Genomic DNA, 21,637 nt, shown 5'->3' with positions numbered 1-21,637 from the left:
AGAGTAACCCAAATTAATCTCCACCACTCCAAAGCAGCCTCGGCTGCACTGCTCCTCCGAATGGGTGTAAGTGGGGAGGAGCTCGCCCTAGTCCAGGAACCCTGGATTCACCAAGAAAGGGTGAGTGGACTAGGCATGAAAAGCTTTAAGCTATTGTACGCAAAAGGATCTGGTAAGATTCGATCCTGTATAGTAGCCAAAAGCAGTCTCAACATCTTCATTCTTTCTGATTTCAGTGATGAAGACACCGTAGCAGCCATATGGGAGACCAGTGTAGGTGCTATATTGGTTATCTCGGCGTACATGGCTCACGACCACAGCGACCAGCCACCGAACAACCTGGTCTGCAGATCCATAGAGATGGCAAACTCGAAAAGCATGCCGATCATTATGGGGGCTGATGCCAATGCCCATCACACTGTCTGGGGAAGCTCGGACATAAACGCTAGAGGTGAGTCAATCTTTAACTTCATTCTAAGCAATAATCTTGATATTTTAAATACAGGATCCGAACCGACCTTTATTGTTTCAAACAGAAGGGAAGTTCTCGACATTACGCTGGTTAGTTCTATGCATCATGATAGGATAAGGGGATGGAGAGTCTCAAGTGACTGCTCTTTCTCTGACCATCAGTACATCGATTTTGAAATCGTAGTTGACAAAGTGGCCCCAAAGCCCTTTATAAACAGGAGACGAACAGATTGGGAAATGCAAATGGGGCTAATCTCACGTTCACTCCAGGATGTACCGATCATCGAAAACCGATCGGACATAGAAAACGCGGTTGAAACCATAAATCAAGCTTTCAAACACGCGACTTCACTGTCTTGTAAACAGAATATGCACAAAGGCAGATGCAGGCCCCCATGGTGGTCTGCGGACATTGCGAAATCTCGAAAAGAGACGCGCAGACTGTTTAACGAGGCAAAGAAAACAGGAAACTGGATTTCTTACAAGACCTCGGTTAATCGTTTCAAGAACCTGGTAAGAAATGCAAAGCGCAAATCTTGGAAAACCTTCTGTAGCGGCGTGGAAGGTTCTTCTGAGACCAGTCGTCTGCGCAAAATCTTATCATCTACTCCTCCTGTCCCAAGTTTCATTCAGAAACCTTGTGGCAGTTGGACGACCAGTAGCCAAGAAACCTTAGAAGTTTTAATGGCCACTCACTTTCCAGGCTGTCAATCTCCGGAAAACGGTACTGACATGCAGTTTACAGATCTCCCAGCTGATACAGGAATATCCATAAATGAAGATAAAATCAACTGGGCGATAAACAGCTTCGACCCCTACAAATCACCGGGTCCTGACGGTATAATACCTGCGGATTTGCAATACAATGCTGTCCATCTTATGCCTTGGCTAACGCGGATATATGATGCCTGTTTAAAATGGTCTTATATACCCGAACCCTGGACCAAGTGCACAGTGGTTTTCATTCCGAAAGGAGGAAAGACCTCTCACACGAAGCCAAAGGATTTTAGACCAATTAGTCTATCCTCCTTTCTTCTCAAAACTTTGGAAAGGATAATTGATCTGCATCTCAGAATACATATCAAACCTGACCATTTATCAGCATCTCAACATGCCTACATGAAGGGAAAATCTGTTGAGACTGCATTACATTCGCTAGTTTGTCACATTGAAAAGACAATAGCGCAAGGGGAATATACACTGGTTGCCTTCTTGGACATCGAGGGGGCTTTCAACAATGTTCACCCTGGGTCGATAACAACGGCCCTAACTGGTCTGGGTATAAACCAACCAATAACAGCTTTCATCAAGAGATTACTGACTCAGCGAATCATTATCTCCGAAATGGGAGCAGCAAATGTCACAAAAGTGGCAAATCGCGGTACCCCACAAGGTGGAGTCCTATCTCCACTTCTGTGGAACCTAGCGTTGAACCCACTTCTTATGGATCTTAGATCTATGGGATTTAAGGTAATAGCATATGCAGACGATGTGTCTGTAGTAGTATCTGGCAAATATCTGGATACTTTATCGCAAAGGATGGAGATTGCACTCAGGACACTCAGTACATGGAGCAACGTCAGTGGCCTTGGTGTTAATCCATCGAAAACGGAACTTGTTCTCTTCACTAAGAAGTACAAGATACCCACCTTCACTCTCCCACGACTGAATGGGATAGAATTGAAGTTATCGGATAGTGCTAAATATCTGGGAGTAATCCTAGATTCAAAACTATCATGGCATTTGAACACTCAATCTAGAGTATCAAAAGCGGCTGCGGCCTTATACTCGTGTAAAAGAGCAATTGGCAAATCATGGGGCATAAACCCCAAGAATACCAAATGGCTCTTCGACATGGTAGTCAAGCCCATACTATTGTACGGTGCACTTGTATGGTGGAAGTCTGTACAAAAGGACTCACACCGCAAACGTTTTGAGGGAATCCTTCGCACATCAGCTCTGTTGATAACGGGGGCTCTCCGCACCACCCCATCAAAGGCTCTCTTTGTCATGATGGGATGGCTACCTATTGATCTAATGGCCCAAGAGGTTGCCCTCAACGCGGCTATTAGACTCAATACAATTGGTATGTGGCATATGATTCAGTCAGGTCACTCCACCATCCTCAATTGTCTAGGAGAAATTCCTGGCAATATCGACTATTGCATCGCCAAACCGTCTTTTGATAGAAGCTTTTCGGTGAATATCCGAGACGACCCAAATGTGATGGAAACAATCCTCCATGATGGATCGTATAAGGTTTTCACTGATGGCTCAAAATCAAACCATGGTGTAGGCGGTGGCTTTTACATAGCACATTCGGGAACGGAAGTATCATTCAAGCTTCCTGACCAATGTAGCGTCCTTCAGGCTGAACTATCAGCCATTAAACGGGCTGCAAACTGGCTCAGGTTTTATCGAATATACGGTGTTAATATTCGAATTTATACCGACAGCCAGGCAGCCCTTAAGGTTCTAAGTGGTGTCTACACGACGTCAAACTTAGTCCTAGAATGCCGGGCATCCCTTAACGAGATGGCGAAACATTCCACAATAGGACTGTATTGGATTCCAGGACATCAGCAAATTCCTGGTAATACCATCGCGGACTCTCTTGCCAAGTTAGGCTCCTCGCTTGCAGGAGAGCATACCGACCCTTTTGTCGGTATACCGCTTTCAACCTGCAAACGCTCGATACGTGAAAAACTATATGAGCTTGCGCAATGCAGATGGTCGACTGAAGCCACCTGTAGACAGGCAAGGATCATGTGGCCATCTTACGACCCACAAAGATCCCAAGCCCTTTTCTACATTCCGAGAGTTAATCTACGGAACTTAACGGCAGTGGTAACTGGCCACTGGCCTTTCGGACTCCATGCAAGAAGACTGAACTTACCCAGTAACGACTTCTGCAGGAGCTGCCAGGATGAAGAGGAAGAAGAGAGTATAACTCACTTCCTCTGTCATTGTCCTGCCCTAGCTGATCACAGAGTGGGTCTGCTAGGTAGCTATTTTCTGCATGACTTAGCGGATCTATCGGAGGTTGATATCCGAAAGATAGATTCCTATATTCGTGCGACAAACTGGTTCGGTGGAAACCAGAGTGATTAGGTTGAAGTGTACTAATACGCCGACCGTTCTCTCTCGTTTCAGGTATCACAAAGGGATCAAAATTCTGGACCCAAGTGTGTCCCCAGTGATGACATCGCGAGGACGACCTGCCTACCTAACCTAACCTATCTATCTATCTATCTATCTATCTATCTATCTATCTATCTATATATCTCTCTATCTATCTATCTATCTATCTATCTATCTATCTATCTATCTATCTATCTATCTATCTATCTATCTATCTATCTATCTATCTATCTATCTATCTATCTATCTATCTATCTATCTATCTATTCTATCTATCTATCTATCTATCTATCTATCTATCTATCTATCTATCTATCTATCTATCTATCTATCTATCTATCTATCTATCTATCTATCTATCTATCTATCTATCTATCTATCTATCTATCTATCTATCTATCTATCTATCTATCTATCTATCTATCTATCTATCTATCTATCTATCTATCTATCTATCTATCTATCTATCTATCTATCTATCTATCTATCTATCTATCTATCTATCTCTCTATCTATCTATCTATCTATCTATCTATCTATCTATCTATCTATCTATCTATCTATCTATCTATCTATCTATCTATCTATCTATCTATCTATCTATCTGACAGATTATTTAAAGGGGTATTTAGTCGCTTACGTTGGAAGTACTATATTTAAATTTTTCTCCAGTACAATGCGGACTTGACTGAGTTACTTTATAATAAAACAAAGGTGCAAATAAGATTAAGAAATAATTGGAATTTATAAAAAAATTTTATTACCATAAAATAGAGTAAAATAACTTTAACAATTTATCGTATATAAAAAAATATAAATTTACATCCTCCTCCGCAATTTAAAAAAATAATAAACTTTAATAATAATAAAAAAAACACTTTACAACTTGGCACGCAAAGCTTCAATACGACCAGCGGTATTACGTTGAAGATCCATTAACTTCATAGCAGCACCCATATTACCTTGAATCTTGATTTTGCCTTGGAAGAAAGCTTTTTGGGGAGGGAGTTTGCCAGTCATTAAATCGGTGACATCTTCATCGCTGATAATGAAAGTAACATCACATTTTTCTTTGCCATTTAAGGTAATTTTGCCCTTGCCTACTTTAGCATTAATGGTCCAGTAAGCAGTTTGGCCATTGGGACCATTTGTCACCTTAAAACCGTAAATAGCACGGACTTTTTCGATAAGGTTATCTTGATCTTCTTGCATGGCTTCTTCCAGGAGTTTCATTAGAGGAGCCACCTTGAAACCATCGACATTAGTGGCAGAGGTTAAATTGTATTTAACGCCAGCAGCAGCAGGGAATCCTAAGCGGTAGAGGGAAACCACAACAGCACCACCCAAACCCAAGTTATGTTGTAAAGCCAATTTAACATCTTTAACTTGGCGTTTCTCAGCCAAACCACGTAATTGCCAGCATAATTCAGCGCACTGAGCCAAACCAGTAGCACCCAAAGGATGACCCTTAGAGATAAGACCACCACTGGGATTGATAACATATTTACCACCATAGGTATTATCACCACGATCAATAAGCTCAGCGGCACCACCCTCTGGACACAAACCCAACGCCTCGTATGTAATCAATTCGTTGGCAGAGAAACAATCGTGCAATTCTACAACTTGTACGTCAGTAGGTTTATAACCAGATTTGGCAAATAGACGAGAAGCAGCCAATTTGGTCATATCATAACCAGCAATTTTCATAAGAGACTTATCCTTAAAGGTTGATTCTGGATCCGAAGCCATTTCCATGCCAACAATTTCTACAGCTTGCGATTCTAAGCCATGTCTGCGTACAAAAGCTTCAGAAGCTAAAATGGCAGCACCCGAACCATCCGAGGTGGGACAGCACTGCAACTTAGTGAGCACACCTTCCACAACGGTGGGAGATTTCATAATTTGTTCCAAAGTGTATTCATCGCGGAATTGTGAATAGCTGTGTGGTTATTGATTAAAGAGAAAACTCAAATGTTATAGTCGGTGGAAGGTTTACACCGGATCGGAGTAAAATTAATGTTAGTATTAACATGGTGTTAAATGAAATCATCATAATGCGATATAAATGAGCAATGAACTAAAACCTTTCTAGGGGTGTAAAAAACTTTATAACTAAAATTTTGATTTTTTATATAAAATTGTAGTTTTCTCTAAAAATTCGGTTATTCACTAAAAATATTATTATTAAAATCAATATTTAAAAATTTTCAGTGTAATTCAAACTTCCTCTGTTTATGCCTAAGGATTCCATGCAATTTGCAGTTCAAATATTTGAAAATTTAATTATTTTGTTGAACCCTAATTAACAAATAATGACTTTCATTATTTTAGGCTTTTTTTGAATGCTAATCAGGTGCGATAATTTATTTATATACATGCAAAAAAAATTAAACTTTGTTCCTGTTTATTATACTCATTTACAGTATGAATTTACTGATAAGATATCAGTAAAAATAATTTAAATGAAATATGAATGTTGATACTAAATAATAACAGTATTTTACTTACGGATTATTTACAGAATGTTTATGATTTTTCCAGGCAATTTTACCAAAATGTTCAGGTTTGCTGCCATATTTTCTCATATGTTCTAAGCCTGCGTTACCGAAAATTTGAGCAGCCATGGGACCAGTGCCAATTTCAGTTAATTCAGCCATTTCGGTGATGTGTCGTTCCATGGGATTGGCACGATCAAAATACTATTTATTTAAAAAAGAAAATTTTTTTTAGTTATTTGGTTTAATTTTAAAGTATAAAATCATTACCTTAGCTGATAAGGAACCACGTTCCATTTTCTCAAAACCCAAAGCTAAAACACAATCAGCATTACCCGATTCTATAATTTGTTTACCCAAGTATAAAGCACTAGAACCGGTAGAGCAATTGTTGTTGACATTGTATACGGGTATTCCGGTCATGCCTACTTCATAAAGGGCACGTTGTCCACAGGTGGAATCACCATAAACATAACCCACGGTGGCTTGTTGGATTTCATTGTAGGCGATTTTGGCATCAGCTAAAGCTTTGGTAATGGCTTCCTTGGCCATATCGGGATAACAGACATCTTGACGGCGACCTGGTTTCTCAAACTAAAAGAGAATAATAGAATTAATATCAAGTCGGAGTATTTTGTTATTAATAGATTAAGTTCTAGTTCAGTTATGTTAAGTTCTAGTTCAGTTCTAGTTCAGTTCCAGTTCAGTTCTAGTTCAGTTTTAGTTCAGTTCTAGTTCAGTTCTAGTTCAGTTCTAGTTCAGTTCTAGTTCAGTTCTAGTTCAGTTCTAGTTCAGTTCTAGTTCAGTTCTAGTTCAGTTCTAGTTCAGTTCTAGTTCAGTTCTAGTTCAGTTCTAGTTCAGTTCTAGTTCAGTTCTAGTTCAGTTCTAGTTCAGTTCTAGTTCAGTTCTACTTCAGTTCCAGTTCAGTTCTAGTTCAGTTCTAGTTCAGTTCTAGTTCAGTTCTAGTTCAGTTCTAGTTCAGTTCTAGTTCAGTTCTAGTTCAGTTCTAGTTCAGTTCTAGTTCAGTTCTAGTTCAGTTCTAGTCAGTTCTAGGTCAGTTCTAGTTCAGTTCTAGTTCAGTTCTAGTTCAGTTCTGGTTCAGTTCTAGTTCAGTTCTAGTTTAGTTCTAGTTCAGTTCCAGTTCAGTTCTAGTTCAGTTCTAGTTCAGTTCTAGTTCAGTTCTAGTTCAGTTCTAGTTCAGTTCTAGTTCAGTTCTTCTAGTTCAGTTCTAGTTCAGTTCTAGTTCAGTTCTAGTTCAGTTCTAGTTCAGTTCTAGTTCAGTTTCTAGTTGTTCAGTTCTAGTTCAGTTCTAGTTCAGTTCTAGTTCAGTTCTAGTTCAGTTCTAGTTCAGTTCTAGATCAGTTCTAGATCAGTTCTAGTTCAGTTCTAGTTCAGTTCTAGTTCAGTTCTAGTTCAGTTCTAGTTCAGTTCTAGTTCAGTTCTAGTTCAGTTCTAGTTCAGTTCTAGTTCAGTTCTAGTTCAGTTCTAGTTCAGTTCTAGTTCAGTTCTAGTTCAGTTCTAGTTCAGTTCTAGTTCTGTTCTAGTTCAGTTCTAGTTCAGTTCTAGTTCTGTTCTAGTTCAGTTCTAGTTCAGTCTAGTTCAGTTCTAGTTCAGTTCTAGTTCAGTTCTAGTTCAGTTCTAGTTCAGTTCTAGTTCAGTTCTAGTTCAGTTCTAGTTCAGTTCTAGTTCAGTTCTAGTTCAGTTCTAGTTCAGTTCTAGTTCAGTTCTAGTTCAGTTCTAGTTCAGTTCTAGTTCAGTTCTAGTTCAGTTCTAGTTCAGTTCTAGTTCAGTTCTAGTTCAGTTCTAGTTCAGTTCTAGTTCAGTTCTAGTTCAGTTCTAGTTCAGTTCTAGTTCAGTTCTAGTTCAGCTCTAGTTCAGTTCTAGTTCAGTTCTAGTTCAGTTCAAGTTCAGTTCTAGTTCAGTTCTAGTTCAGTTCTAGTTCAGTTCTAGTTCAGTTCTAGTTCAGTTCTGGTTCAGTTCTAGTTCAGTTCTAGTTCAGTTCTAGTTCAGTTCTAGTTCAGTTCTAATTCAGTTCTAGTTCAGTTCTAGTTCAGTTCTAGTTCAGTTCTAGTTCAGTTCTAGTTCAGTTCTAGTTCAGTTCTAGTTCAGTTCTAGTTCAGCTCTAGTTCAGTTCTAGTTCAGTTCTAGTTCAGTTCTAGTTCAGTTCTAGTTCAGTTCTAGTTCAGTTCTAGTTCAGTTCTAGTTCAGTTCTAGTTCAGTTCTAGTTCAGTTCTAGTTCAGTTCTAGTTCAGTTCTAATTCATTCTAGTTTAGTTCTAGTTCAGTTCTAGTTCAGTTCTAGTTCAGTTCTAGTTCAGTTCTAGTTCAGTTCTAGTTCAGTTCTAGTTCAGTTCTAGTTCAGTTCTAGTTCAGTTCTAGTTCAGTTCTAGTTCAGTTCTAGTTCAGTTCTAGTCAGTTCTAGTTCAGTTCTAGTTCAGTTCTAGGTTCTAGTTCAGTTCTAGTTCAGTTCTAGTTCAGTTCTAGTTCAGTTCTAGTTCAATTCTCTTTCAGTGCTAGTTCAGTTCAGTTCTAGTTCAGTCCTAGTTCAGTTCAGTTCTAGATCAGTTCTATTTACTTAAAATCGATTTATGTTTAATTGGAAGAGTATTTTAATTATAATATTAACTACTACACTTTCCCTAAAGTCGTTTGTAAAGTCGTAAAGTGGATTTTATTACCTTTAGTTTCTAGGTATCTAGTGTTGATCTCTCTAATGGTTGTGTGGTAATGCACTTAATTGTTTTAATTTAGGCCAAAATGAATTTAATTACGTTTAATTCTACGAAGCAAAAAATGTAAACAAAAGTAGTGAAGTAAAGCCGAATAAATGATATCCTACACAAACGGAAGGTAATTGCTAAATACGATTCTTATCTGATTGCAAAGATAATATTAGAGCCGATAAAACGGATGCACATTTTAAATTAGATTCGGCAAAACGAGGGTGGTTGTAAGACATTATAAATTGATATCTGAGTCGCTGCATCGACTTAGGAAATTATTATTAAATTAACACAAACCACTAGGATAAGAAATAAATTTCCAGTTTATGAAGCCCTACGCAGATCACAATTGAGCTAATAAAGACGAATCTAATTACTAATTACTACAGTGGTGTAGGGTATGCAAATTTAATTCCAGCTTACAGAGGGTTAAATAATTTTAATGTAATAGAATTATCCGTAAAAGGGGCCTTTGCAAAACTATTATTGCCTAAAGTATAGACTTTAGCCTTCAACATTGTAAAATCTTTTTAACATTTCTATTTCAACAAAGCAAAGTCCATTTTATACATTCTAAAAAGATTCCTCTTGATAAGTATCTACTACTCCCTTTAACACTTCCAAACAAAAGTAAAATTAATTTGCATTATCGTTTAAGTTTATACCACCAAAAACATAACTTTATTTAGTAAAATATATAATAAATAAAGGCATAAATATTCTAAGATCAAAGTTCAAAAGTTAGTTGCTTAATTTTTCAATAAATTTTAACAAACAGTAAATTTTTTCTTTTCTTATTTGTACATACCTTGGTCATGCCGACACCAACAACATAAACACGGGTTTTGGCCATTTTTTATTGGTTTCTTATTTGTTTACTATAACTGGAATGTTTTTTTGTAAAGTATTTGTTGATTCCTTGTTAATTGTTGGAACTCCCTTTAGTTAATGAATTCGAGTAATTGCAAAATTTTTCATTAATAATTACTATCGGTATATATAAGAATGTATGTGCAGAGATAATAAAAAAATATTACTTTGTTTTTGTTTCAGCACAAGTGTTGCCAACTTAAAGATAAGGATTTGGCAACACTTTTATGCTAGAGATGGTAATTTTCTTATGTTTTCTTAACTCATAGTGGTGACAAAAGAACGATAGCTTATTAGTATTGTCTAATAAGAATATATTAAAGCGAATTTATAAAAATAACAAAAAAATAGTATTTTGAATTGAATTTTACCCATATATTATAATTGTTACAATTTTTATCTCAACAAATTTTATATAAAAGAATCGCCGACAGTTTTTTACAAAAATCGTAAAGAAACGAAACTTTTATGAAAAAACTATACATATCAGACATGTCAAATTCAGTACTTTAGTACTTTTTTAAATACTTTTTGATATTGACATCTTCGATACTTTTTCTAACTTATAAACATTTGGTAAATTATCCACATAGTAGAAATAGACTAGTTTGTAGTCTATTAAAGTCTGTAGGCTAGACTATAGTTTAGTCTATGGTATAATCTATAGTCTCGTCTATAATCTACTTTACGGTATAGTATAGTCTAGTGTATAGTCTAGTTTCTAGTCTACAGTCTAGTCTATAGTTTAGTCTATATTATAATCTATAGTCTGGCCTATAATCTAGCGGAAGATTAGTTTAGTACTACAAAACCTAAAAAAGTACTATATTTGTTATAAGTTAGTACTATTTCCAAATTTTCTATGCTTGACACATACATATGTATTTGTTCCCTAAAGTGTTCCTAGTTTCGAGAAAGGCCAAAGTCAATAATTAACGATAAATAATCTCTAAATTATGAAGACCCATAAAAATATAATTTCAGGTTTATTAAAAGCCAATTTTTTACATTTTCCAATTTCAAAATTAAATTTTTTAAAAACAAATTTCAAATTTTGTTTTAAGTAAGTTATTAAAAAAAAATGTTTTTAAAATAAACTATTTTCTAAATTAACAACGAAATCGATATTTAAGTCGTAGGTATAATTCAATTTTTAATTATATAAAATTTTTTCTTAATTACACTTCAATCTCATCATCGCACTTTTCATACAAAATAAATATTTTATTTTTTGTATTTTCAATGAAAAAAAAAAAAAAAAAATATCACAAATTACACAAGTCCACACAAATAATTTAAATTCGTTTGATTTATTTTTGCCTTCACACACAGTTAACTCCACTGCTCCTCTACTTGGTTTTGATCTTTTGTTGTTTATTACGTTTCGAAGTTAATTTATTGATGACCCAATACCAAGAAACCACTGAAGTCATAAGAACGAAGCCAATAATTAGATAGACATCAAGGGAATAGTAAACGAAACGTGACATATGAACTGAAGACGATTTGACCAGTTGTGAACCTTCCGTATTGGCAATGTATTCTACCCACCACATGGCCGTATCTAAAGCTGCCTGAGGGCGATGTTTAAAGGAATAGGAAACCATTTTGGCATTATCGAAATATCTGTTGGATAAAAAGATTTAATTTTATTACTAAATTGCAAAAAATAATAATAATATACTCTCCAAGTGGTCTATAGTGCAGTTTATAGAACTAGTACCTCGAAAATCGAAAATTTCCTCCCAATATTTCTATTGCCGTTTCAAAAAAGTTCGACAATACTTAAAAATCTTTATTTTGGATTAACTCAACTTGATCTACAAACTGCACTTGGACACATGTGGATTAATTTTTTACTGTTACACAGTGTTATATTCGTTAATCCGTAGTTTAATCAAAGAACTTACTGTTTTTCCAAAACTTTTTTCACCGCTCTGAGTACACTATTCTCATTAATATCTTCATAATGTAAAATGACACCCATGCCTCTTTGCTGCATAGCAGCTGCATTTAGGAACTGATCACCATACATGGGAGTAGACACCACTGGCACACCACAATAAGCTGCCTCAGAACTACCCATGAGTCCAGCGTGGGTCATAAATACTTTAACATTGGGATGGCAAAGTATATCTCGTTGAGGCAACCATTTATTTATATACATATTATCGGGTTTATTTGCTAGGGAATCATTTTCCCATTTCCAAATAACACGCTGTTTCAAGCGTTTCATAGCCTTAACAATAGCATCACGTTTAGCGGGAGGCATAGTCTCAGCCTTGATCATGGAACCCCAACTAATAAACACTACGCCATGTTCAGCATTATCTAAAAACTTTTGCAAATCCACATCGAGAGGTTTGGCTTTTTGTATATGTATGCCACCCAATTCCACCACCGAAGGTGGTAGAGGCTTAGAGCCACTCAAAGAGAAATGCTGATTGACAAACATGAGATTTGTCTCCTTAACTAATTCTCCCACCGAAGGCATATCACGTCCAAACTTGTATTGTACCAAAGAATCGGCGGCAGGAATTGAAAATAGTTTATACATTAAATTCATGGCATGAAAAGTGATCCAGTTGCCTATGCGTCCAGTTAAACTCATTTCCTCTGATTGACCCATAAATAAGGCCGGTATATAGGAAGGTATAATGGGCATACCCATACGTTCATAGTGCCAAGGCATCATGGCGCAACTGCTAAGCGCTATAACGGGCGCGCCCAATAAATGTGCCACACCCATCATACAATCACTATTGAATTGTTCCATTAAGATGACATCATAACGTTGTCCCTGACGCATTACTTGACGCAAAGCATCCGATCTTAAGGTATGATTACAGGCCTCAATACCCCATTCGTACAGCATAAAAAATTCAACGAAGTGATTGTAAAAATTACGATTTTCGAAAAACTATAATAAAAAATGAAATTTTAATTACAAATTATTATCTTCTTATTATGCTTAAACTTACCTTCAAGTCCACACTATTGGTCAAAGTTTCACGTCCAGTTAACGGCACATCTTGATAGCCAATGGGTGGACTTTTGTCGGGAAAATGACTGACCACTGTTACTTCATGACCACGCTCGGCCAGTCCCCTTAGTATTGGATGAAAGAAATGAAAATGACTGACTCCGGGATGTGGAAATAAACCCAAGATTTTTTTACGTCGACAGTCTATTGTAGGTGTTGTTAGTAGAATTATTGTGAATATACAGGCCCATGTTAAGGTAGCCATTTTCTTTCAGGCTTATTTTCCCAATAATTAGTAGCTGGGGTTATCTGTTTGGAAAAATATATATAAAATAAATCGTTTATGTAAAAATGTGTACATCGAAAGTGGCGAAATTTTAGATTATCAACACTTTTCTTATTTCTCCTGAGGTTGGCAACCTATAGCCTAGACTATAGTTAGTAAGATATTCTGTATTTAATCTTATCTATAGTCTATTATTATCTTATCTTAAGTGTGACAATAGTTTTGTCTATATACTAGACTATAATTTTGTATTGAGTCTGAACTACCCAGCAAAAAAATTTTTAAGTTGTTAAAGAAGAAGGGATATTTTCATGATTTCTTTAGTAAGTATTATATTTAATGCGTTTTAAATACATGCCTAAATTATAATAAATTTATCATCAGTGAAGGCATGAAAAATGCACCCAAATTCACTCATGTAACTCCACTATAGGAATTGTAATATTTTACTGTAATTTGGTATTCTCTTAGGAGATTTAACGAAAACGTGCATTTCATACAATAAAGATTAAAAATGACATTAATTTTTTATTAGATTTTTGTTAAAATTAGTAATATTAAGTCCATTAAAATTAGTAATATTAAGTCCATTAATAAGAGAAGGAAAAAACCAAGACTGCTTAACGGATTTTAAAACACAATGGGTATTTTTCCTCTGCATGAATTTAAATCCAATCAAAATCAGTTAGTTATGTTTTATCTTATTCTATTTTTGTCAATATCACTCAAAAAAATTATTTAAATATTGATAATTAAATCGAAGTACCATTAATGCATTTTTAAATAAATATAGTGCACCAATGAAAATTCGCTTGAGAATCATCGAATATTCATTGGTTATAAGAACTCATTTAAATGACGAACTATTTTTGCAAATACGAACCCATGCATGCCAATGACACGCTAATGTTAAAATCATGCATGTTTCCCCTAAATATGAACCAGTTCATTATCAGTTCAACCCATGCATTTACTACTTTTTTTGCACGTCTTTTTTTGCTGGGTATAGTCTTGACAATAGTCTGAATTAGTCTAGACTATAGTATTGTCTATATTCTAGGCTGTAGTTTTGTTCATACTCTGTGACTGTAGTTTATAGTCTAGACTATAGTTTTGTTTATAGTCTAGACTATAGTCTTGCCTATTTTCTAGACTATAGCCTAAACTATAGTTTTGCCTATAGTCTAAACTGTATTCTTGTCTATAGTCCTGTCTATAGTCTAAGCTATTGTCTTGTCTATAGTTGAAACTATAGTCTTATATATTGTCTAGTCTGGACAATAGCCTTGTCTATAGTCTGGACTACAATCTTGCCTATAGTGATTTTTATATATAGTCTATAATGTAGTCGAGACTACAGTCTTGTCTTTACTATAGCCTAGACAAGGGTCTTGTCTTTTGCCTATAGTCTGGACTAAACTATATGATGGACTATAGTCGTGTCTTAAGTCTAAATTATATTCTTATCTGTAGCCTTATCTTTAGTCTTATCGTGGATCTTATATATAATCTGAAGTATACAAAGTTCTGTCTTTAATATGGCACATCATAACCCCAATATTAGTTAGGCAATTAAACACAAAATATTTCTAAAATATCAGTGGTTATATTTAAAACATGATTACATTTTCTATAAAGATCATTACAAGAAATAATCTATATATATAAAAGAGCAGCGTTACTGACTGACTTATTCATCATCGCACAGCCCAAACGGTTGAACCTAGAATCATGAAATTTGACAGTAGATGTGCTTTTGGTTATGTAGATCCACTAAGGATTTTTGGAAATTTGTACATTTACGGGTAAAAAGGGGAAAAAACTGGTAAAACGGGTTTTCTTAATTATCTTACACAATATTAGTGATACAACAAAAATTTTAAATGCACCTGTATCTACTCTTAAAATGAGCAGATGGGTGTCTGGTACTTTTTTGAAATTCTTACTTTTAAGGGGTAAAAATGTATAACAAAGGTGATTTTGGTACCTTTTTTTGCCCTTTATAACTTTTTAACTAATTAACATAATAAAATTTTTATAAATATTTTGGATACATCTCCCAAAATTACGAGACACCTGTTTCGTACTTTTTTAAAATTCAGTCCTTTTTGGGTGTAAAAGGGAGAAAACTGTATTTATGGTACTTTTTTTAGCACATTAAGAAAACTTTTTCGGTTTATTGAATTATTCTTATAAAATTACGGACTAACTCTGTAATATTTATTGTAATAAAATTTTTACTATTTGACTGGGGGAAAAAACGGGAAATTTAATTTTATTCTAACTCATTGAGCCAATTTTTATAAAATTTGAAAAAGTAGTTTATTTACTCACACAAATTAAGCCGTTGGTATATTATTTTGGAATTCGAGTACTAAGGTCTATATAGGACTCAATTCGAGTATTGTTTGGTACTTTTTGAATGCACTATTTTTCTTGAACAAATGAAGGCAGATTTGAATCGTTTGAGTTTTATCTGTGATATATATATTTAAATACGGAAGATTTTGTAAACTTAATTCTCGAAAAAAGTATATTTCTAAGCGAAAAGGGGAAAAATTGTACTCTTTTTATTAGTACTTTCCACTTAGGTAAAATTTATTCCACTTTTGATACTTTTTCTTCTTGAAATGATACTCTTTGTATGTTCTTTAATATGAATTCAAAACATGGTCCTCATTGAATAAGATTCTTTAAGAGAGAACTTTTTAGTACTTTTTTTTCTCATAATTTTCTAAAATATTGCACCTAGGAACATTAATATTAACATACATGGTCTTGACTGAATAATATTCTGTAAGTGGGAACTATTTGGTACTTTTCTATTCTTTAAATGGTACCTTTTAGATTCTTTATAATGGTTAACCGGAACACACGGTCCTTATTAAATGAGAATTTATTGGGAGAGATTTTTGTACTTTTTCGTTTTACCGATGGTACTTATTGATATTTTTACGATATTGAACATAGATATTGAAAATAAAATTTAGTGAATGAGAGCCTACTGAAAGGGACTTTTGGTACTTTTTCATTCATTAAATTATATTTTTTTGAATTGTATATAATTTTGTACACAGAAACATAAAATTTTTGATTAAATGATAATCTATTTGAGGTATTGTATAGTACTTTTTCAAATAGTACTTTCAAAATTTTCTATAATGTGGAAGCTAAATGAACGAAACTAAAAATACAAGCTTCTTACTGAATGCGAATTTAAACATTAAAAAATGTTTAATCAATTTTAATTTTCTATAAAAGTAAACAAAATTTTGTATGTATTTAATTTAAGTTAGGGTAGCGAAGCACCCAGGGTATGCTAGTATGAAATAAATATGAGGTCGACTTTAAGATTAGCAAAGACAAAAACCACAATATTTGTCAACACTGTCGGGTTAATTAATTACTTATTTGTTTGTTTTTTTTTGTAAATTATTAACAAATATTGTCATGAAATAATTATAACTTGTTTTTACCAGTTTTTTTTAATTGTTTACAAATATTAGAGTTTTGTTTATATTGATACAAATATTTGACAACATAAACATGTTTAATAAAATGTTTATAAAACTTTTTTACTTTATAAAGTAATTAAATAGTTTGTGTTTAGAATAATTAATTACTGTTACGAATCATTGCAATTTTACTCGAATTTCCTTTGTATACTTTTTGCCCTTATAATTTATTTCGAAATTTTCTCTTGTTCTAAGCGGTCAAAGCCATATTTTTTTAAGTTTTCCGGTTAATCTTGCCATTGAATATGCATATGTATGTTGTATGTAGACATGTTTATTAAAAAAAACACACACTTCTCATTAAAAAATCTGGTTTAAAATTTACTAAATATTAATATTAGTTGTGTTTTGTTGCTAACGTTCAAAGGCAATTTCATATAAATTTAAAATTTATAAACGTTAGGAGTTAACGTGTAAAATTATACAAGTTAATTTTAACGTCGATAAAAGTGCTACCAATTCAAAAATAAAAATACAAATATTAATGTGTTTATGTCAAACAATAAAAAAATATTTTAAAATAAAATTTAAATCAAAAAAAAATATCAAATAAAAAAACCTTTTTTAAGAAAATGTAAATAATTTCAAGATTTAGCAGATTTCTTCTGTGGAGTGATGCCAAGTCAGGTAATGTTCGTTTTGTTGCTAACTTTAAGCGTTAACACTCATTGATAGCAACAAAACACAACTATTGTGTGTAAATTTTCTAAAAAACTCAAACACATGCTTATTAGGGAGGCATTTTTTATTCGGTTTGTTTTATTTTCAGAAAAATCCGGAAAAACTCGGCTTACTTGTGGCATTTTTATAAGGCATTACTTTATTAAAAATTACATTAAATATTAAAAGCTTTTTGAGTTATAACACTTTTGCGTTAAATGCTTATAAAAAGTAGGCACGGAAAAGTATATTTTAATACAACAAGCACATTTTTAAATTAATATTAAGGTGTCTCCAAAATATTGGTCGATTAGCTTTATCTCAATACGTTACATTATCATATAATTTTGTTTAAAAACTTACTCATGATGACAAATCTAAATATTGTTATCATATTTGAACATTTATAAACAAATTATTTTAATCACGTTTCCAATAAATGTCATTTTTATACCTATAACACAGGCCAACAAAATCTTAAAAAAGTCAAATCCCAGATATCAGAGTATACTATTTTAAAGTATTAAACTGTGAAAATAGACCCCGTTTGTAGAAAATTCAAAAAAGTAATTTTTGAAGAACGAAAATGTACCAACAAGTCAGTAGTTTCTTATATGGTCTAATTGACTCCGGGCTCTATAAGCTTAAAATAATTTTTTAGTTTCACAATAAATATACTTTACGGAAAATTATATTGTAGAAACTACTACATATATAATATTCTCACGATGGTGAAAGGTATAATAAAAATCGTATAAGTAAACAATATGATCACTGGATTTTAATTTCATTAAGGTACGAAGTACCGGTAACTTGAGATTTAGAGATGTTTATAAAATTTCAAAATCCGATTCTTGTTATACTCCGTAGCACCTTTCAAAAAAATGGTATTACTTTCCCGGTATTTATTTTTGAGCACGTGATAACTAAATGCCTCTTTTTAGAAAACAAATATTTTAAAACAATGTAGTCAAATATGTACATAATGTAAAAGTTATAAAATAATTAAATAAAAAGAAAATTGTTAAAAAATTAGAAGTCTTCTTTTCTTAAAATGTATACCTAATATAAAGAAGTTTTTTCGTAATTTTTTCCCCATTAGAAGTTGAAATATATTTTTTCATGAAAAATTAATTATTTTCCCATATACCCGCTGAACGACTCTAATATCCATATCAGGCATGGAAAATTCAGTACATTAGTACTTTTTGATATCGAAGACCACGAAATATTCGCTACTAACTTATAAACATTTGATAAGTAGTCCACATAGTAGTCAGTCTGTAGTCTAGTCTATAGTCTACACTATAGACCAGGCTCTTGTCTATAGTCCAGTGTATAGTCTAGTCTATAGTCTAGTCTATAGTCTAGTCTATAGTCTAGTCTATAGTCTAGTCTATAGTCTAGTCTATAGTCTAGTCTATAGTCTAGTCTATAGTCTAGTCTATAGTCTAGTCTATAGTCTAGTCTATAGTCTAGTCTATAGTCTAGTCTATAGTCTAGTCTATAGTCTAGTCTATAGTCTAGTCTATAGTCTAGTCTATAGTCTAGTCTATAGTCTAGTCTATAGTCTAGTCTATAGTCTAGTCTATAGTCTAGTCTATAGTCTAGTCTATAGTCTAGTCTATAGTCTAGTCTATAGTCTAGTCTATAGTCTAGTCTATAGTCTAGTCTATAGTCTAGTCTATAGTCTAGTCTATAGTCTAGTCTATAGTCTAGTCTATAGTCTAGTCTATAGTCTAGTCTATAGTCTAGTCTATAGTCTAGTCTAGTCTAGTCTAGTCTATAGTCTAGTCTATAGTCTAGTCTATCTAGTCTAGTCTACTCTATAGTCTAGTCTATAGTCTAGTCTACTATAGTCTAGTCTATTGTCTAGTCTATAGTCTACTCTATAGTCTAGTCTATAGTCTAGTCTATAGTCTAGTCTATAGTCTACTCTATAGTCTAGTCTATAGTCTACTCTATAGTCTAGTCTATAGTCTAGTCTATAGTCTAGTCTATAGTCTAGTCTATAGTCTACTCTATAGTCTAGTCTATAGTCTAGTCTATAGTCTACTCTATAGTCTAGTCTATAGTCTACTCTATAGTCTAGTCTATAGTCTAGTCTATAGTCTACTCTATAGTCTAGTCTATAGTCTAGTCTATAGTCTAGTCTATAGTCTAGTCTATAGTCTAGTCTATAGTCTAGTCTATAGTCTAGTCTATAGTCTAGTCTATAGTCTAGTCTATAGTCTAGTCTATAGTCTAGTCTATAGTCTAGTCTATAGTCTAGTCTATAGTCTAGTCTATAGTCTAGTCTATAGTCTAGTCTATAGTCTAGTCTATAGTCTAGTCTATAGTCTAGTCTATAGTCTAGTCTATAGTCTAGTCTATAGTCTAGTCTATAGTCTAGTCTATAGTCTAGTCTATAGTCTAGTCTATAGTCTAGTCTATAGTCTAGTCTTAGTCTAGACTAGACTATATAGACTATAGTCTATAGACTATATATAGACTATAGACTAGACTATAGTCTAGTCTATAGTCTAGTCTATAGTCTAGTCTATAGTCTAGTCTATAGTCTAGTCTATAGTCTAGTCTATAATCTAGTCTATAGTCTAGTCTATAGTCTAGTCTATAGTCTAGTCTATAGTCTAGTCTATAGTCTAGTCTATAGTCTAGTCTATAGTCTAGTCTATAGTCTAGTCTATAGTCTAGTCTATAGTCTATTCTATAGTCTAGTCTATAGTCTATTCTATAGTCTATTCTATAGTCTAGTCTATAGTCTAGTCTATAGTCTAGTCTATAGTCTAGTCTATAGTCTAGTCTATAGTCTAGTCTATAGTCTAGTCTATAGTCTAGTCTATAGTCTAGTCTATAGTCTAGTCTATAGTCTAGTCTATAGTCTAGTCTATAGTCTAGTCTATAGTCTAGTCTATAGTCTAGTCTATAGTCTAGTCTATAGTCTAGTCTGTTGCCTAGTCTATTGTCTAGTCTAGTCTATAGTCTAAGTTACTACTATTTCAAAATTTCAGTTATCCATGCCTGATCCATATAGTTAACGCCATACACACATAAAAATGTGCATATTATTTTTGTTTTTGGTAGGTTTCTTTCAAAACAAAAACAATCGAGAAGAAATAGGTCAGTCAACTACAAACATGTTTTTTTTTTGTTGTTTTTGTGTCTTAATCATTTTGGCAAGTAGACAAAATTAAAATTTATTTCTTACACATCAAAGTTATAAAAAAAAGAAAAGTAATGAAAAACCATTTTTCACGGTGTGTAATCAATTATGTGCAAATATACTCAAAGTCAATGTTAATTAATTGAAATAAATTCTCTATACATTCGGTCTCACAGACAATGACTGTGTAATTAATTTTAATTTAGATTATTGTTAAATTATATAAAAAAGCACGATTTTTGCAAAAAAAAATAAAAGTACGTGATGCAACGCCAGAAAAGTGCTGAACGACGATCTTTTACATCTACACAAGAGTTCACTACAAAAACTTTTATTTATTTTATAATAATTATTACATTTTTTAATTTATAGACGACACTTTATAAAATTTTTATAGTTCCATAATTTTATGAGTATCTTTTATAGAGTATTAGATTAACCGCCGCCGTTTATTATTTATTTATATATTTATTTTGTTCATGTACTTAATTTTTTTAATCTATTCACAATGAAATTCTACTATAAACTGTTGATTCGCTAGCGTGCGTACTCGTAATATATTGAACGTTTATTATTGAAGAGAATTGTGTGTTTTTGTTTTTCGACTTTCAAAATCTTATAGATACTCTTCATTTTCTGTAGTTGTTCGTTTTCAAATACATGCATAAATTGTTGGCTGACAGTGTTGCCAGAAAAGTAAGCATTAGTTGAGCGATCTGTTGCAGGTCAAAAAAATCCTGTTTTTAATTTATTTTCAATTTATTCCTTAGATATTAGGTTATAGTCAAACCCAGCATTGTTAGTTAAATCATGGTTTAATCGTATTTAATTTATACGTCAGTTAAAGCGTGTTTAACTAAGAAACAGTTTTTGGGTTAAGGATTAGAGATTAAATTAAAATTCATCTTCGAATGTTGTTTTTAAATACCCGATTAGTAAATTTTTTGTGTTAGTTGTTAGTTAGATAGATATAGATAGATAGATAGATAGAGATAGATAGATAGATAGATAGATAGATAGATAGATAGATAGATAGATAGATAGATAGATAGATAGATAGATAGAGTAGATAGATAGATAGATAGATAGATAGATAGATAGATAGATAGATAGATAGATAGATAGATAGATAGATAGATAGATAGATAGAGATAGTAGATAGATAGATAGATAGATAGATAGATAGATAGATAGATAGATAGATAGATAGATAGATAGATAGATAGATAGATAGATAGATAGAGATAGATAGATAGTAGATAGATAGATAGATAGATAGATAGATAGATAGATAGATAGATAGATAGATAGATAGATAGATAGATAGA

At 33.2% G+C, this 21,637-nt stretch overlaps 3 protein-coding genes across 4 annotated transcripts in view; 1 reads left to right on the top strand and 2 right to left on the bottom strand.

Moving 5' to 3' along the window:
* The window catches only part of LOC119603581, a 2,437-nt gene extending 1,917 nt beyond the window's left edge, over window positions 1-520 (top strand). Inside the window, exons 1-2 of one of the 2 annotated variants that reach the window (XM_037955639.1) lie at window positions 1-120; window positions 237-520. The exon at window positions 1-120 is cut by the window's left edge and continues 1,917 nt beyond it. In XM_037955639.1, the coding sequence (XP_037811567.1) occupies window positions 1-17 (17 nt within the window). In that variant the 3' untranslated portion in view covers window positions 18-120; window positions 237-520. Of the gene's footprint in view, window positions 173-236 lie in introns of both variants that reach the window. The other variant, XM_037955638.1, reaches the window with a different exon arrangement.
* A 3,813-nt stretch (window positions 521-4,333) lies between these two features.
* LOC119603570 (non-specific lipid-transfer protein) lies at window positions 4,334-9,872 on the bottom strand. Its single transcript, XM_037955618.1, has 4 exons — window positions 9,641-9,872; window positions 6,381-6,704; window positions 6,124-6,314; window positions 4,334-5,554 (listed from the first exon to the last, which is right to left on the bottom strand). Exons 1-4 carry the CDS (start codon window positions 9,683-9,685, stop codon window positions 4,492-4,494), a joined length of 1,623 nt encoding a protein of 540 aa, XP_037811546.1. The 5' UTR covers window positions 9,686-9,872; the 3' UTR covers window positions 4,334-4,491.
* Window positions 9,873-10,829: 957 nt separating this feature from the next.
* On the bottom strand, window positions 10,830-20,921 carry LOC119603578 (UDP-glycosyltransferase UGT5-like). Its single transcript, XM_037955635.1, has 4 exons — window positions 20,666-20,921; window positions 12,684-12,994; window positions 11,613-12,622; window positions 10,830-11,328 (listed from the first exon to the last, which is right to left on the bottom strand). The coding sequence occupies exons 2-4, from the start codon at window positions 12,948-12,950 to the stop codon at window positions 11,052-11,054; spliced, it is 1,554 nt and encodes a 517-aa protein (XP_037811563.1). The 5' UTR covers window positions 12,951-12,994; window positions 20,666-20,921; the 3' UTR covers window positions 10,830-11,051.
* Window positions 20,922-21,637: the final 716 nt, after the last annotated feature.

Source organism: Lucilia sericata, unplaced genomic scaffold (genome assembly GCF_015586225.1).
Source record: "Lucilia sericata isolate MDLA Ls3-8-SP2 unplaced genomic scaffold, ASM1558622v1 Contig000312F_arrow, whole genome shotgun sequence".
Lineage (NCBI taxonomy): Eukaryota > Metazoa > Arthropoda > Insecta > Diptera > Calliphoridae > Lucilia > Lucilia sericata.
This window is presented reverse-complemented; position numbering and strand designations above follow the sequence as displayed.